The sequence below is a fragment of the Hyperolius riggenbachi genome, chromosome 10 (genome assembly GCF_040937935.1).
Source record: "Hyperolius riggenbachi isolate aHypRig1 chromosome 10, aHypRig1.pri, whole genome shotgun sequence".
In the NCBI taxonomy this organism is placed as follows: domain Eukaryota; kingdom Metazoa; phylum Chordata; class Amphibia; order Anura; family Hyperoliidae; genus Hyperolius; species Hyperolius riggenbachi.
In genome coordinates this window covers 207,062,374-207,077,844 of record NC_090655.1, presented here as the reverse complement: position 1 = coordinate 207,077,844, position 15,471 = coordinate 207,062,374, and the positions used below count along the sequence as shown (strand labels likewise).

Sequence of the window (15,471 nt, the reverse complement as noted above, 5' to 3'; positions counted from 1 at the left end):
TATAAAGTAGATCACTATCAATCTATGTAAAGAACACAACACCTTGACAATGCCGGGTACATGACTACATCAGTGAGGACGAGATCTCGATTTAGTCAAAATAAATCCCAAGTTTATATCACACATGGCTGTTTGGAAGCTTTGCGACTGTCCGATAGAAAAAAGTAAAAAGTAAAGCAACACCAGCCCTTTTTTGTTGGACTCCTTAACAGGGACATAACTAGAAATCACTGGGCCCACCTGCGAAAATTTGGACGCCCCCGCTCAGGGCCATTTTGGGGGGCAGGAGGGATCGCAGCACCCCTCCTGCATTAAATAGGTGGCAGCAGCGGGGGCAGGAACAAAGGGGCATATCTCTTTTTTCCACCGCTGAGGTCCGATATCTAAGTGCTACACGCTACTTCCTGTTTAGGAAGTAGTATGTGGCACTTAGAGATCGGACCTCGGCGGTGGAATACAGAGGTATGCCTGTGTTCCTGCCACCGCTGCTGCTACCTATTAATGCTGGAGGGGAGCGCACTGAAAAGAGAGCCTGAGGTGAGGGGGGGGGGGAGTGGCCCCCCTCCCCACCGATGTAGGTGGCCATGCTCTCCCCTCATGCTCCGACCCCTCCTGCCCCCCCGAAAATGGCCCTGAGCGGGCCCCAGGCTCCCTCACGGGTGCAGGGGCTGCAGCCCCTATTGTTACGCCACTGCTCCTGAAGCCCAAGAAGATTCCATGAAACTCAAAAACATTATTTACTTAACAATGCAGATGCCTCTCTCTCCTCCTTGTCTTGGCAGTGGATGTCACACAAACAGCAGTTGGAGCCATCTTGTTTTAGCATTTCAGCCTCAAGGTTCTGCTTTATCCGACCTTAGTCTTAGTGCCAGTTTACTCAGGCTTCTGCTTGGTGTCCTGTCTATTTGACGATTGTTTTGGGTCCACTATGACAAGGCAATATAGCAGACAGTAATACACCAGTACAGTGAACAAACTTCAAACATATAGCCTCTAAGTCTCAAACCACACCCATAGCCTGTAGTTGGTACTGCCCCCAAATAATCAGTAAATTCAAAACAATAGGTGATTAGGTACATCACTCAACCGCTCACACCTCCCGGCTGTTCTAGCAGATGTCATTGTGCCAATGAGATGTGTGACTTAATGGGCACATGTGCGCTGAGGGGCATGTTCATGGACGTCCAATGTGTCAATGGTAACTAATCCATGGCAATATAGTGATCACATGTACGCCTGGAGGTACATCAATGGACATCCATCTTCTCCATGGTAGCCTGAGGTGGTTTCCTAACCATAAGAGTGCTTCTGTACCTGGCATAGAGTGAATTACACTGCGGGTGTTATTCTGCAACAAACTAGAGGAATATGATACTAGAGCAGCGGTGGGCAAACTATGGCCCGCGAGCTGTATCCAGCCTGCTGATGCAGGGCCGTATGGTGTGTGTCTCTAGCTGGCTTGCGGCGTCCAATGGATGCCGTGCCAGTTCACCCACCTCAGCCCGCGGGAGTCTGTGGGTTCCAGCAGGCAGAATTGATTAGAAAATATCTGCACACCTAAAATCAACATAGGATACAAAAATAGTGGTACAGGTGGGTTGCTTGGCCTGTAAAATGGACTATGTGTAGTCCTAACAAATCATATAGAGAAATTGACCAGCACAGCAGGATTGTAGTTTGCAATAAAAATGTATTGAAAATGCCAAAATACATAATAGTGAGTAGTAATGAGTATAACAGTACGTAATGAGCTATACAATCAGTAATGAGTCTTATAAATCCACTGTATTAGCAAATACAATAGTCATATACAATAGGAAACAAAGCCACTCCAGCAGTTCAAAAGTGCATGATGCATAAGAGGAGAAGTAACCATATCTCAGCATTAGAATGCTGAGATATTATACTCATTACTGTTCACTATTATGTATTTTGGCATTTTCAATATATTTTGTTTGCAAACTAAAATCCTGGTGTGCTGGTCAGTTTCTCTATATGATTCTGGCAGGCAGAGCAATGCTACGGGAAAATGGCATCTGAAGCTCTGCACTGGAGACTATTTGTGTCTCCAGTGCAGGGCTTTCGGCAGCCAGCATTTTTCCATAGCCCTGCTCTGCCTGTCAGCGTGGGAGTTTTATAGCTGCTGCACAGAAGATGATCAGGGAGCTACGCTGGAGGCCTAGAGAGGAGTCTTCTGCCAGGTAGGTAAGTGCTTTTCCTTTACAGGTGCACCACTACCGTAGCACCAGGGATATTAGGGGCACTAATGCAGGGGAGGACATAAAGGAAGAACCCTGCCTAATGAATTCTTTTATGGGGGAGAAATTGTGTTATATTTTAGTGAAACGCTGCTGCATTACCTGAATTTTAAGGGCGATGCTGCGCACAATGTGTATTTAACACTGTCTCATTACATGTATTTTCTGGGGAAACACTGCGCCATTATGTGTATTTCTCTCATCATACTCCAGGACAGCTCACCTAAGATTACCATTAAGTCCCTTTCCCTATGGAAACAATGCAAATTAAATCAATTGATCAGTCACTGGTCCTCCCCTATATAGCCAGTCCCCTCCTTCCTCTCCTCAGTTCTTCATTGTTTCCACTCACCCATGGAAGTGCAGTGTTTTGTTTTTTCAGACCATAGGGGAGCGTGATATAGCACCTATGGTGTAGATAGGGTCTATTTCCCCATGAGAGGGCAGTCTGTGCTTGTGTGGGCAGGACGGATAGGGGTGTTGGAGCGCCTGGAGAGGCGAGGCACACTACCTGTCGGCGCAGAAGGCTCTGGGGGGAGCTGGGAGCGTCCTCTCTCATGGCCGCCTATTCTAATTGATTTGGTCGGCGTCTTCCCGGCGGAGGCTGGGGGTCACGCATGCGCGCTCCAGAATCCGGAGGGAAGGCGGAACAAAGTGTGCATAAGCTCCGCCCACCGCAGGCGCAATAGGTGGTTCAGCCGGAAGGTCTTCTCTGACCTCGGGAGGCGGGGCTGAGATCGGAGAGCAGCTTTTAAGCTGCGTAACACACGTGGACACTGACACGCTGTCAGTGCGGCCAGACATGGAGCAAGCGGAGGCCACCGCAGACAGCAGCAAGGTACCAGCTGCGGATGAGACTACTGCTCAGCAGACGCAGGTACAAGGGGTTCTTGACCCTGCACATGTTGTCAAATGTTTGCAGGGTAGAACTGACGGAGGTTGTTTGTTTGTGTCTTTTATCTTTTGCAGAAGCATGCAAAGTCAGCCCAAAAAACAAACAAATGCTCTAAATGTGGGGATGTTTTACCACCTACTTGTACTAGATCTTCATGTGATAAGTGTAGACATAAAGGGGATTCTAGCACAGATACTAATGTGGTGTGGTGATGATAGATTTAATGAAGTCAATGAAGAGGGAATTGACAACCACTTTTGCAGCCTTCAGAGCAGCTTTCCCTTCTCAGCCTCAGGTTCAGGTACAGCCCCAGGCCCTCCCCCCACCCCAGCCCATAATGGTCAGTACTGACCCAATACCTGTACAGGGTCAGTCTCAGACTGTTGAGCAACCACTCGGGCACGGTCAGCAGCAGCAGATACACGTGTTACCTGCTATCTTGGGAGAAGTTGAACCTGACTCTCCCAATGAATCGCTTGAAGAGATCTCAGGAGAATCATTTGAGGAGGGGGAGGCAAGAGATTCAGAAGGTCAGACTGGATCCACAACTAGAATGGCCAGATATCTATTTAGTGTGGAGGACATGGTTGAGCTTCTAAAGGCGGTTTATGAGTCAGAAAATATTCAGGACTCATCGCCGGCCGCGTCGGTTCAGGATATTTACTTAGGGCCAGAGGAGACGGGTACGAGAACGGTTCCTGTGCACAAATCCATTAAGAGTGTTATATCAGCTCAGTGGAAGCAGCCTGAAAAAAGGTTATTTATACCAAAGTCATTTAAAAGAAGGTTCCCCTTTAAACAGGAGGATCAGGTTTTATGGGGAAAGTGCCCTAAGTTACATGCACTGCTAGCCCAGTACTCTAAATCGGCAGACTTATCGTTTGAAGACGCAGGTAGTTTAAAGGACCCGATGGATCGTAAGGCAGAAATTCTTCTGAAAAGGGCATGGCAGGCAGCTGCTTTTGGTTTTAAACCCGCTATTGCAGCCATCTGCCTGGCCCACAATTTGGAAAAATGGATGCGGGAGCAGCCACAGCAACAGAGGACAAGGAGATGGACTTATAATACAGGCAGGGGAAAGTCTACCTTCCTGTTCAATAAGCCACAACCAGCCTCTGCAAAGCCTGACAAATGACGAAGACTTACAGGTGGGAGGGGAGGCTTCTTTATTTTTTTCAAGCCTGGCAGAAAATAACAGGAAACGATTTCATTTTAGAGTTAATAAGGAATGGTTACAGTTCCGGGCCTGGCCCCCCAAAAATGTTGTTATTACAGGAACTCCCAGGGACCCGGAGAAGGCAGTAGCGATTCAATCCTCTGTGATAAAGTTGTTACAACAGAGGGTAATTCAGAGGGTTTCGGTTCAGGAGTATTTCGGGGGATTTTATTCCCGGGTGTTTGTAATTCAAAAACCCTCGGGAAAATACAGGATGATTCTCAACTTGAAACCCCTGAACCCTTACATTCTGGAGAAGAAGTTTCGGATGGAGAGCGTCGTGTCAATCCGCAATTTAATTTGGCCAGAGGCGTTTATGGCCACCCTGGATTTGGAGGATGCTTACCTCCACATCCCTATTCATCCGCATTTTCAGAAGTTTCTGAGATTTGCGGTTATTATGGGGGACGCGGTATGCCATTATCAATACCGCGCCCTACCATTCGGAATATCCTCCGCTCCGAGGATATTTACGAAAGTCGTAGGAGAGGCCGTCGCACATCTACACCTCCAGAATGGAAGGGTTCTACCATACCTGGACGATTTTTTAATCCTGTCAAACACAGAACAGGCGTTAAGAGAAAGTCTACATCTCTGCATCCAAACCCTGGAGACCCTGGGGTGGATAGTCAGCAGAGAGAAGTCGTGTTTACAACCCACCCAAACAGCTCTATTTCTGGGGTTAGTATGGGACTCGATACAGGAAAGGATTTTGTTACCGGAGTCGAAGATAGTGAAACTGATGACAATGGTGAGAGAGTACGAGTTAGCCCCGACAGTTTCGTTACGACAGACAATGTCCCTGCTAGGTCAAATGACTGCAGTAATCCCGGCAGTAGAGTCGGCTCCAGCTCATACGCGGGATTTACAGGCCTGGCTGCTACAGACATGGGACAAGCGGAAGGCCTCATTAGACTATCACTTTGCCCCCCCCGCAGGCAGTGTTGCAATCGCTCCACTGGTGGTTGGATGCAGATCGGCTAGCCAGGGGTCGCCCCTGGATGCAAAAGGATCCGGTAAAGGTTTATACGGATGCCAGCGCATGGGGGTGGGAGGCCCACTGTCAGGGGCATCAGGTGCAGGGTCAGTGGTCTCCTCAGCTGAGTTGGAGTTCATCGAATTTCAGAGAGCTGACGGCTGTCAAATTAGCACTACAGCCTTTTCGTCCTCAGTTACAGAACAGAGAAGTAATATTGTTCTCAGACAATATGGTCAGTCTCTTATATCAGAAAAAAGGGGGGGGGGGACCAGAGTCCAGAGTCTCAGAGAATTAACGATGGAGATCTTAGTCTGGACAGAGGAACACGTGACGTCACTGACAGCAACCCACATCCAAGGAGTCCAGAACCATTGGTCAGATGCTCTAAGCAGGTCAACCTTAACAGAAGCAGAGTGGCAACTGCACCAGGAGGTTTTCGATCAGATCGTAGCCCAGTGGGGCAGACCAATATTGGATCTGTTTGCCACACCACAAAATACAAAGACAATAGATTTCTGTTCCCTACATCCTTCCTCTTCAACAGACCGGTTAGACGCCCTGACTGTAGAATGGCCGACGGGCCTACTGTACCCCTTCCCCCCATTCAATCTGATCCCAAGAGCCCTCAACAAGTTGAGACACTCACAGGCAGAAGTAATTTTCATAGCACCGTGGTGGCCGAGAAGGGCCTGGTTTCCTTTTCTACAGACCCTAAAGATAAGGGGCCCTTGGCACCTAGGGGGCAGGGTGGATTTATTGATGCAGAACGTTAAGCTGCATCCAGATCCGAGTTTACTCAAGCTCACAGCCTGGATCCTGAAAGGCAGACTTCAAGTAGTTTGGAATTTTCACAAAGGGTTATTAACATACTGTTAAAATGTAGAAAGGAAAATACGCGAAGGTATTTACCTTTTCCAAGGTATGGAAAGTTTTTTTGTTCATGGAAGGAGAAGAATAGAGTCAGAACAAATGACACAAAGTTTATTTTAGAATTTTTGCAGGATGGCGTGGACATGGGGTTGGCAGACACCACCCTCAGAGTCCAGGTGTCAGCATTATCTGTTTTTTTTTTGGACAGGCAGTTATCCACTGAGTTGCATATAAAAATTTTTCTAAAGGCAGTGGCCAGATCACAACCAATGCCAGTAAAGGTAATACCTCCCTGGGACCTGTCACTAGTACTTGACTTTCTGATGTCAGACGCTTTTCAAACCAGCAGACAATATTCCTATAAAGCTGTTAACATTAAAGTTAGCCTTTTTAGTAGCGATTAATTACAGCTAGGAGGGTGGGGGACATACTGTCCTTATCAATAAAGGATCCTTACATGATAATCCACCCAGACAGAATAGTCTTCCGACCAGATCCAACATATCTACCAAAGGTAGTGACAGGGTTCCATAGAACACAGGAGATTATCTTGCCATCTTTTTCCACAGATCCCAATAATGATAAAGAAAGGAGGTGGGAAATCTAGATGTGAGACAAGCAATTATTACCTATTTACAGAGGACACAGCAGTGGAGAAGGTCTAGCCATTTGTTCGTTCTATTTTCGGGTAGCCGTAAGGGGTTACAGGCTTCAAAAAGTTCCATAGCCAGATGGATCAGAGAGGTTATAGGTTTGACTTATAAGAGTTCAGGTACTGATACACTCACAGACATCAAAGCACATTCAACAGGGTCCTTGGCAGCCTCTTGGGCAGAAAGATCGGGAGCAACATTAGACCAGATATGCAAAGCGGCTACATGGTCGGGACATTCTACATTTGTGAAGCACTACCGTGTGGAGTTGCTATCCAGTCAGGACCAGACGTTTGGGCATAAGGTGCTCCAGGCAGTCATCCCATCCTAAGGTAAGGGTTTCTCGCTGGTCTCAGGTGAGCTGTCCTAAAGTATGATGAGAGAAAGGCCGTCCTACTTACCGGTAGTAGTGTTTCGGCGAATACTCCAGGACAGCTGCCTTAGTACCCAGCCTTAATTCTGTATATGTAATAGGATAAATAACTGAACATAGAGAATGGGGTGAGCTAGATACTCTTCTATTGAACTGACGAGAGGAAGGAGGGGACTGGCTATATAGGGGAGGACCAGGGACTGATCAATTGATTTAATTTGCATTGTTTCCATAGGGGAGGGACTCAATGGTAATCTCAGGTGAGCTGTCCTGGAGTATTCGCCGAAACACTACTACCGGTAAGTAGGACAGCCTTTTCTTGTGAAACGCTGCTGCATTATCTGTATTTTCTGGGGAAATGCTGCATCATTATGTGTATTTTCTGGGGAAACAGTGTGCCATTATCTGTATTTTCTGGGGAAACGCTGGGCCATTATGTGTATTTTCCTGGGAAAAGCTGGGCCATTATGTCCAGTTATGTGCATTTTCCCTTTCTCGTGAAATGCTGTGCCATTATCTGTATTTTCTGGTGAAATGCTGTGCCATTATCTGTATTTTCTGGTGAAATGCTGCACCATTATGCATATTTTCTAGATAAAATCTGCAGCATTATCTGTATTTTCTGGGGCAATGCTGGGCCATTATGTGTGTGTTCTGGGAAACACTGCACCATTATGTGTATTTTCTGGGGAAGCACTGGGCCATTTTGTGTATTTTCTGTGGAAACAGCACGCCATTATGTGTATTCTCAGAGGAAACGCTGGGCCATTATGTGTATTTTCTGAAACGCTGTGCATTATGTTTCTTGCTGTCTCAAGGTCTGCCTGCTGTCCCTGGTCCTTTGTTGTTTGGTGCCAAAGAAGTCTGGCTGCTGCCATTTGCTGTTTGTGGTTGGGGGAAAGTTATCTAACTACCTTAAGGGCTCATTCACACTAGAGGTGTTTTTGCCAAATTTTAAGTGCGGTCATTTTTTTAAAAACACTCTGAAAGCGCTTACAACATTATTCTCTATGAGACAGTTCACATCTGAGCGGTTAATTTCCGATCCACTTAGAAAAGCAGTGCATGGCCCATTTTTGAGGCCATTTTGCCTCAATGGAAGGTATAGGAAAAACGCAAACACTCATAAAATCGCTTTGTGCAGCGATTGCGTTCACGTTTTTTAAGAATACATACATGGTATTTATTCTTTTCCGGATCAAAACGCAATTGCTCGGCAAAACCGCTTAGAAAAGCGGTGCACACAAAAACAGTGTGCAGGTGATCGCCAGGGATTGGAAAGAAAAATCGCCTCAAAAAACGCCAAATGCGGACAGACACGCAAACAGAACGCAATGTGAACAAGGTCTCGGTCATTTTTCCTGTGTTTTGGGAGAAAACTTGGGCCCACTGTCTTTGCATTATACTGTTATGTTAGCTCCGCCAACATCCTGTCATGAACACAACCATTTTTTGTCATGGCATGCTTTGTGCACTGCACTCCTATTCTGGTCCGGTCCCCTGGTAAAACTTGAAAATTTCATGTGGCCCGAGTCAAAAAGTTTGCTCAGCCCTGTACTACAGCATAAACTAAGGTTCCGCATCAAAGTTGCAGTGATATGCACAGTCACATGATTCTCCGCAATAAATCAGTGAATGACCAAATTACATTCAGGGTCTATTGGCAAGCAGAAAAGTGATGCTTAGTGTACAATGCCGTCCAAATTTTCCATATGTGCATACATGTTTGATGGAGTGTCACCGCACACACAGAAAGCTCATTACACGTTGATGTATCATTGCGTGTGCAAGCATAAAATATTGCTGCACAGCGCATGAGGATTAAGAAATATTACGTAATGGTGCAGCATTGCCCCAGAAAATACAGATAATGCGGCAGCTTTTCACCAGAAAATGCACATGATGGCTCAGGTGGAGGGGGTGGAAATTATTTTCATGACCTGGCTCTTTCTGGTTCAGCCACACTCAGCATGGATTAATTTAGAGGACTTGAAAATCTCCTCCTTCTGCCATACCTTTCTGACATCATCTTCCACCACTCTCCAGTAGGGATAATTAAGGAGATGCAGATGTTTCCGTATTGATGCAAATATTTGCAGTTTGAAAATGGACCAATTGATTTAAACCCAGGTTTAAATTGATTGATCCATTTTCAAACTGTTTACATTTGCATAAATTTGCATCAATTTGGAAAATGTGCATCTCATTGATCATCCCTACTCTCCAGTGACCAGGAAGTTGCTGAGAGCAAACCAACCACTTTATAGAAGTATAAAGATTAGAAATTATCTAGTGATCATTTGTTATCCCTATCCATGAAATTTCACATCTTTACAGCGATTTGCGATTCGCGCTCAGTAGAACGAAAATCACAACTCAATCGCCCCCAACAGATTGGATAAACTGTAGTGAGTATGATCCCATAGGGATACATTAGTCACAACGCTTTGCTGATCGCTGGTGATCAGAAAAGCAATGAGAAACTTCCAAGTGTGATCCAGCCCTCAGCTTTTGCTAACCGTGCCCATACACTTATAGATTCGCAGCAGATTTGACCATCAGATAGATTTCTGTCAGATGCCTCGAATCTGACAGGAATCTGATGTGTGCCACACACTAGGAACAGATTTCCAATAGGTTTCAGAAACCTGTCAGATAGATCAAATCCATCGAAATCGGCCACAAATCGTTCAATCAATAGATTTGAAAGAATCGATTTCTGATCGATCGATTCCATAGAATCGTTCGATAGAATGATGGCTGAAATTGACCAGTGTATGGGCCCCTTAAGGGTACAGCTAAAATACAGCACTGCTAGGAATATGTACTAATTGTGGCTGATAAGGAAACAAACAAAAGACTGTGTTAGCATCGGAAATAAGATGCCCACTAAAGAAAAAGAAGTTCGTGTTAAAAGCCCCATTTACACTGGTAATCACTAAACGCTAGAAAAATCACTAGTGTTTTGCAAAGCGATTTTCCTGTGTTTTTGTTTTTTTCACTGTTCAGGAAAGCGATTTGCGCAATTGCATTTTGTGATTGTTTAACATTGAAAATGCAATCGCTAAAAAATGCTGCATACATCATGTTTTGGATTTCAGCGAATCGCTAATTGCTGCCGATTGCTAGAGGAACACTACCATAGTGTTTTTTCAAGCACTAGTGAATTAGAGACGAGCTAAAATCACTAGTAAAGCACTCCAGTGTGAATGAGGCCAACTAGGGCTATTTTTTTCTGGTAGTGTGGTTAATGCTGTGAACAATCTTTTAGAGCAAAGTATAAATGCTGAATTTCATAACCCTTATATTTAAACAATATTCTCAAGCCATATGATGAAAAATAGTGACTGAACTGTGTATTTAAAGAGAGTCTGTAGCCAAATAAATTTGCTATTTTTATTGCACACTTAAGTTAAGCAGTAAGGGCAAAGCTGATTCGCCGCAACAGCGCAGCAGAATGAGGTCTTTAATGCCCCCCCCCCACCCCCGAAATCCCCGTGGCAGAATTCTCTCTGCACTTCCTGGAGGAAACAGAGCTTTGCTCAGTAGTTCTGCTCCTGCGCCAGTCAATCTCCATTGATTGCCGCCTCTCCCCACCTCTCTGTCTTTTTTTACTGAGATGAGCGGGGAGAGGCGGGGAGAGGCGGAGATCGGCAGAGACTTACTGCACTTGAGGCAGAGCTACAGCGCAAAGCTCTGCCTCCCCGGGCAGCAAAATCCACAACCTGGAAAGTTGTGTAATTTTGCCCTGTGATTTGGGGGGTGGCGGGGGTTAAAGATCTCGTTCTGCCACGCTGTTGCGGCAAATCAGCTTTGCTCTTACTGCTTAATGTAAGTGTGCAATAAAAAGAGCAAATTTAAACAGCTGAATACAGGCTTGACATACTCCTGGTAATATTGCAGTGCTGTGGCATTATTACCAGCGTTAACGCCAGCAGAGGACCGCTATTGGCGCAACCCAAAGTACAGGGGGAACATAAGCATTGCCATGGTAATGCATGTTAAGCAAGTAATGAGTCGAGCATTAACCATGTGCTGTGGGTCTTTCTAATTGTGCAGTACTATGCTGGCATTAGTACTGGCAGTATTGCCGTGTTCTTCCTGCGCACAGCAGTATTACTGGCGGTTTGTGCATCAGACCTATGGTAAGATGCATAATGGACTTAGAATATTTAAAGTGATCTCAAATTGCTCTTCATGTCTTGCTTTCTGCAGATGGACGAAACAGAACTATGTTGGGGAAACGTCCCTTTGTGCCTTCATACGGTGATTCGGATGATGACAGCAGCACATCAGACTCTTCAGAAGAAGGCTCCATTACATCAGTTCCTAAACTGGGTGAGACATTCCTGTGTACTGCGTGTGGAAAAGGTTTTCTACAGAGGGCAGAACTCATCTCACACCAGAAAAGTCACAACAGAGAGAAGCCTTATTCATTTCCAAAGAAGAAGAAAAGTTTTTGTCCAGAACACAAACTGATTAAACTACAAAAAAATCACTCAGCTGAAAAGCCCCTTTCACTTTCAGAAAATGTCAGTTTCAACTGGAAAACCGATTATACAGAAAATGAGAAAACTTACTTCGGAGATCAAGCATTTTCATGCACAGAATGTAGGAAATGTTTTTCCCGGAAATCACGTCTTGTTTCCCATCAGATGACTCATACTGGAGAAAAGCCTTATTCATGTTCTGAGTGTGGGAAATGCTTTGCTGAAAGGTGGAACCTTGATAGGCACCAGAGAACTCATGCAGGTGAGAAAGCGTTTTCCTGTTCCGAATGCGAGAAAGGCTTTTCCCGAAGAGAACATCTTATTTCACATCAGGTGATTCATAGTGGGAAGAAGCCATTTTCATGTTCAGAATGTGGGAAGCATTTTGCTGAAAGATCAAATCTTGATAGACATCAGATAACACATTCTGGAGAAAAGCCATTTTCATGTTCAGAGTGTGGGAAATGTTTTTCCCAGCGATCGCACCTTATGTCGCATCAGGTGATTCACACAGGGGAAAAGCCTTATTCGTGTAATGAGTGTGGAAGATGCTTTGCTGAAAAATCAAATCTTGATAGACACCATAGAATTCATTCAGGGGAGAAGCCATTTCTATGTTTAGAGTGTGGAAAATGTTTTTCCCAGAGAGGTAGTCTTCTTTCGCATCAGATTACCCACACAAAAGAGAAACCGTATTCATGCTTGGAGTGTGGGAAATGTTTTACACACAGAACAAGTCTTGCTACACACAAGAGGACTCATACCGGGGAAAAGCCCTATTTATGTTCAGAATGTGGTGAGTGTTTTTCCAAGAAATCCAACCTTACTGCACATGAAAAGATTCACAGTGGTGAAAAGCCATTTTCTTGTTCTCAGTGTGGGACGTGTTTTTCCAGAAAATCAAATCTGACTGCACATGAAAAAATCCACACGGGGGAAAAGCCATTTTCATGTTCTGAATGTGGTGAAAGCTTTTCCCAGAAATCAACTCTCATTAGACATGAAAAGATTCACAGGGGGGAAAAGCCATTCTCGTGTTCTGAGTGTGGGAAATGTTTCATTCAGAGATCAGACCTTGCTGCACATCAGAGAACTCACAAAAGGTGAAACTATAATTATAATGTGGAAAGTGCCAAGATCATCTCTTTGTGTACACCATTGAACTTACAGCGGATAATGGACCTGATGCACTAAACTGCGGTAAGATTGCCGTAGGCAGCGCATGGCAATGTTACCGTTACTACTGCTGGCAGCATAATGAAAGTTGCCTAATTAGGATGTCCGATGTCACCCTAGCAAGCTAATGTGGGTTGCTCTACACTGCCAGCAGTAGTAAGGGTAACATTGCCATGATGGCAATCTTACCGCAGTTTTGTGAATCAGAGCCAATGTATTTTCTCTTTCTTAAAGGGGTTCTCTTGCATGATTTAAAAAACATAAACTGACACTTTGTACTGCGCCTTCGCAGTAAGCTCCCGATGACGCCCCCTGGAGCAAGCACGCAGTTCTATTTGTCTAGTTAGACAAATAATTAGACCGGTGCCGGTGGCGGGGAACAAAAGATCGTAGAAGGACGGCATGGGAAATGACAGCTGCAGGGGGCCGATAGAAGCACCAGGTTAAGTGTCAGTTTATGTTTTTTAAAACATGCAAGAGAACCCCTTTAAAGGACAACTGTAACTAGAGGTATATGGAGGCAGCCCTGCTGATCTATTCGGCTGCAGTAGTGTCTGAATCACACCAGAAACAAGCATGCCGCTAATCTTGGCAGATTTAACAATAATCTCAGAAACGCCTGATCTGCATGCTTGTTCAGGGTATATGGCTAATAGTATTAGAGACAGAGGAGCAGCAGGACTGCCAGGCAATTGGTATTGTTGAAAAGGAAATAAATAGGGCAGCCCCCATAGCCCTCTCATTACAGTTCTTCAATTGTAATTATTGCACAGGAAAGAGCGTCTTCCCAGGAGAAGCCATGTTCTCATTCTTACATGTGGGAAATATGTTATCACACTCTGATCACACGACACACTGAAAACATCTCACTAAGGTGAAGCTAGGCGAAACACACTTGTAGCCCAATGACTGTGGATTTTTTTAAATTTCATTATGGACAGAACAGAAAGGGGTAATATAAGAGCAATACAGACACTGAAAAAAAAAAAGATTACTTAAAGGACAACCATCAAAGTTAACTGAAATTCTAAATACCACTTACGGTATATTTCTAGCAATTACTAGCAAATAGCAAATTACATTTACAGAGTACAGTTTTCAATGTGGGCATTACTATGGATGACTGTGCCCAGCACATCCAGCATACAGAAACAATCTTCACTGGCTCTAATACAGTGACTGGAATCTGTTCAGAATGAAAGCAGAAATATAGCTTCAAATAGGTGTAAATAATTATCAGCTGAAGCTCTGTGTTCCTGTCTGTGTAACCCTCTCTGCCAAACAGTGTAAAGGAAACAGTTTACAGCCAGGTTACAGTTCAGCTCTGCCTCCCCCCTCTCCCCAATGAGGAAACAAAATAGTTACAAAACAGCTGGGTAAACAGCTTTTTCACACAGGCTGTCTTGAGAGACCTCTGAAAAGCATTTTAGTGTTTCTGGCTAAAAGCTTTATAGCTATGTGGGGTTTAGAAAATCAGTTTCTTTGATAGTTGTTCCTTAATACAATATCAACAAGATATATCATTATGTAACTACAAAAACTGGGATAGATCAAACAAATGTATTGCATTCCATACAACAAAGGTCAGTAAAGCATGGTTAACAGGTATGGGGGTTGATTATTTAAACATCGGTTATATTACCGTGCATGCACAGCAATATTACTGTTAATTCCATGCATAAGAACCATGATATATGCTAGTAATGTAGCCCCACGGTACTCTAGTAGCATGTGCACTACCGTAATAACGGTCACGCTACTGGAGTAGTGCAGGTCACTCTAGCGTATCTTGCGGTACTTATGAGTGGAAGTAACAGTAATATTGTGCGTGTACTGTAATATTACCTATCTTTAATAAATTAACCCCATAGAGAGCACAGAAGACACCATAGTTATGCTCTACTTCAACCCATTCCAAAAATAACCAACAGTGGCGCAGCAGGGTTTTCAAAAGACTCTGTATTGAAAATAAATGCCCCCAGGGGGTACTCACCTTGGGAGGGGGAAGCCTCTGGATCCTATCGAGGCTTCCCTCGTCCTCCTGTGTCCCACGGCGGTGTCGCTGCAGCCCACGGAATGCACAGTCGACAATTTGTCAGGCTGTGCAATATTTACCTTTCCCTGTTCCAGCCGGGGTACTGTTGTGGCTCTCCATTCAGAAATAGGCGGGAATAACCGATCTCAGTCGGGTCCGCTCTACTGCTAAGGTGCAGAAGACTTGCGCCTGTGCAGTAGAGCGGACCTAACTGGGATCAGCTATTTCCGCCTATTTCTGAGCTGAGTGCCGCTACTGCGCGTGCGCTTGAGCCGGGAAGGTAAATATTTACATCCCTGACGTTCGGGGAGCTGTATCGCTGCCGCCGTGGGATGGAGGAGGACGGGGAAAACATCGATAGGATCCAGAGGCTTACCCCTCCCGAGGTGAGTAAAACTCTTGCTAATGTAATGCTATGGGTGTGATCCCACTTGAGTGTTGTGGTTTTATAAAAATCCCCCACAGCACTGTATTAGCAAGAGCAAATCACTAGCACTTAGAAATCGCTCCTAGAGGGTTTCTGGCC

At 44.9% G+C, this 15,471-nt stretch overlaps 1 protein-coding gene across 6 annotated transcripts in view; it reads left to right on the top strand.

Annotated features, from left to right (window-relative positions):
* Positions 1-15,058, top strand: part of LOC137534274 (zinc finger protein 84-like) — an 84,134-nt gene extending 69,076 nt beyond the window's left edge. For all 6 annotated transcript variants that reach the window (XM_068255684.1, XM_068255686.1, XM_068255685.1 and 3 more), the window contains one exon: positions 11,460-15,058. In XM_068255684.1, coding sequence (XP_068111785.1) covers positions 11,460-12,841 — 1,382 coding nt within the window. In that variant the 3' untranslated portion in view covers positions 12,842-15,058. The remainder of the gene's footprint in view (positions 1-11,459) is intronic.
* The last annotated feature ends 413 nt before the right edge of the window (positions 15,059-15,471 follow it).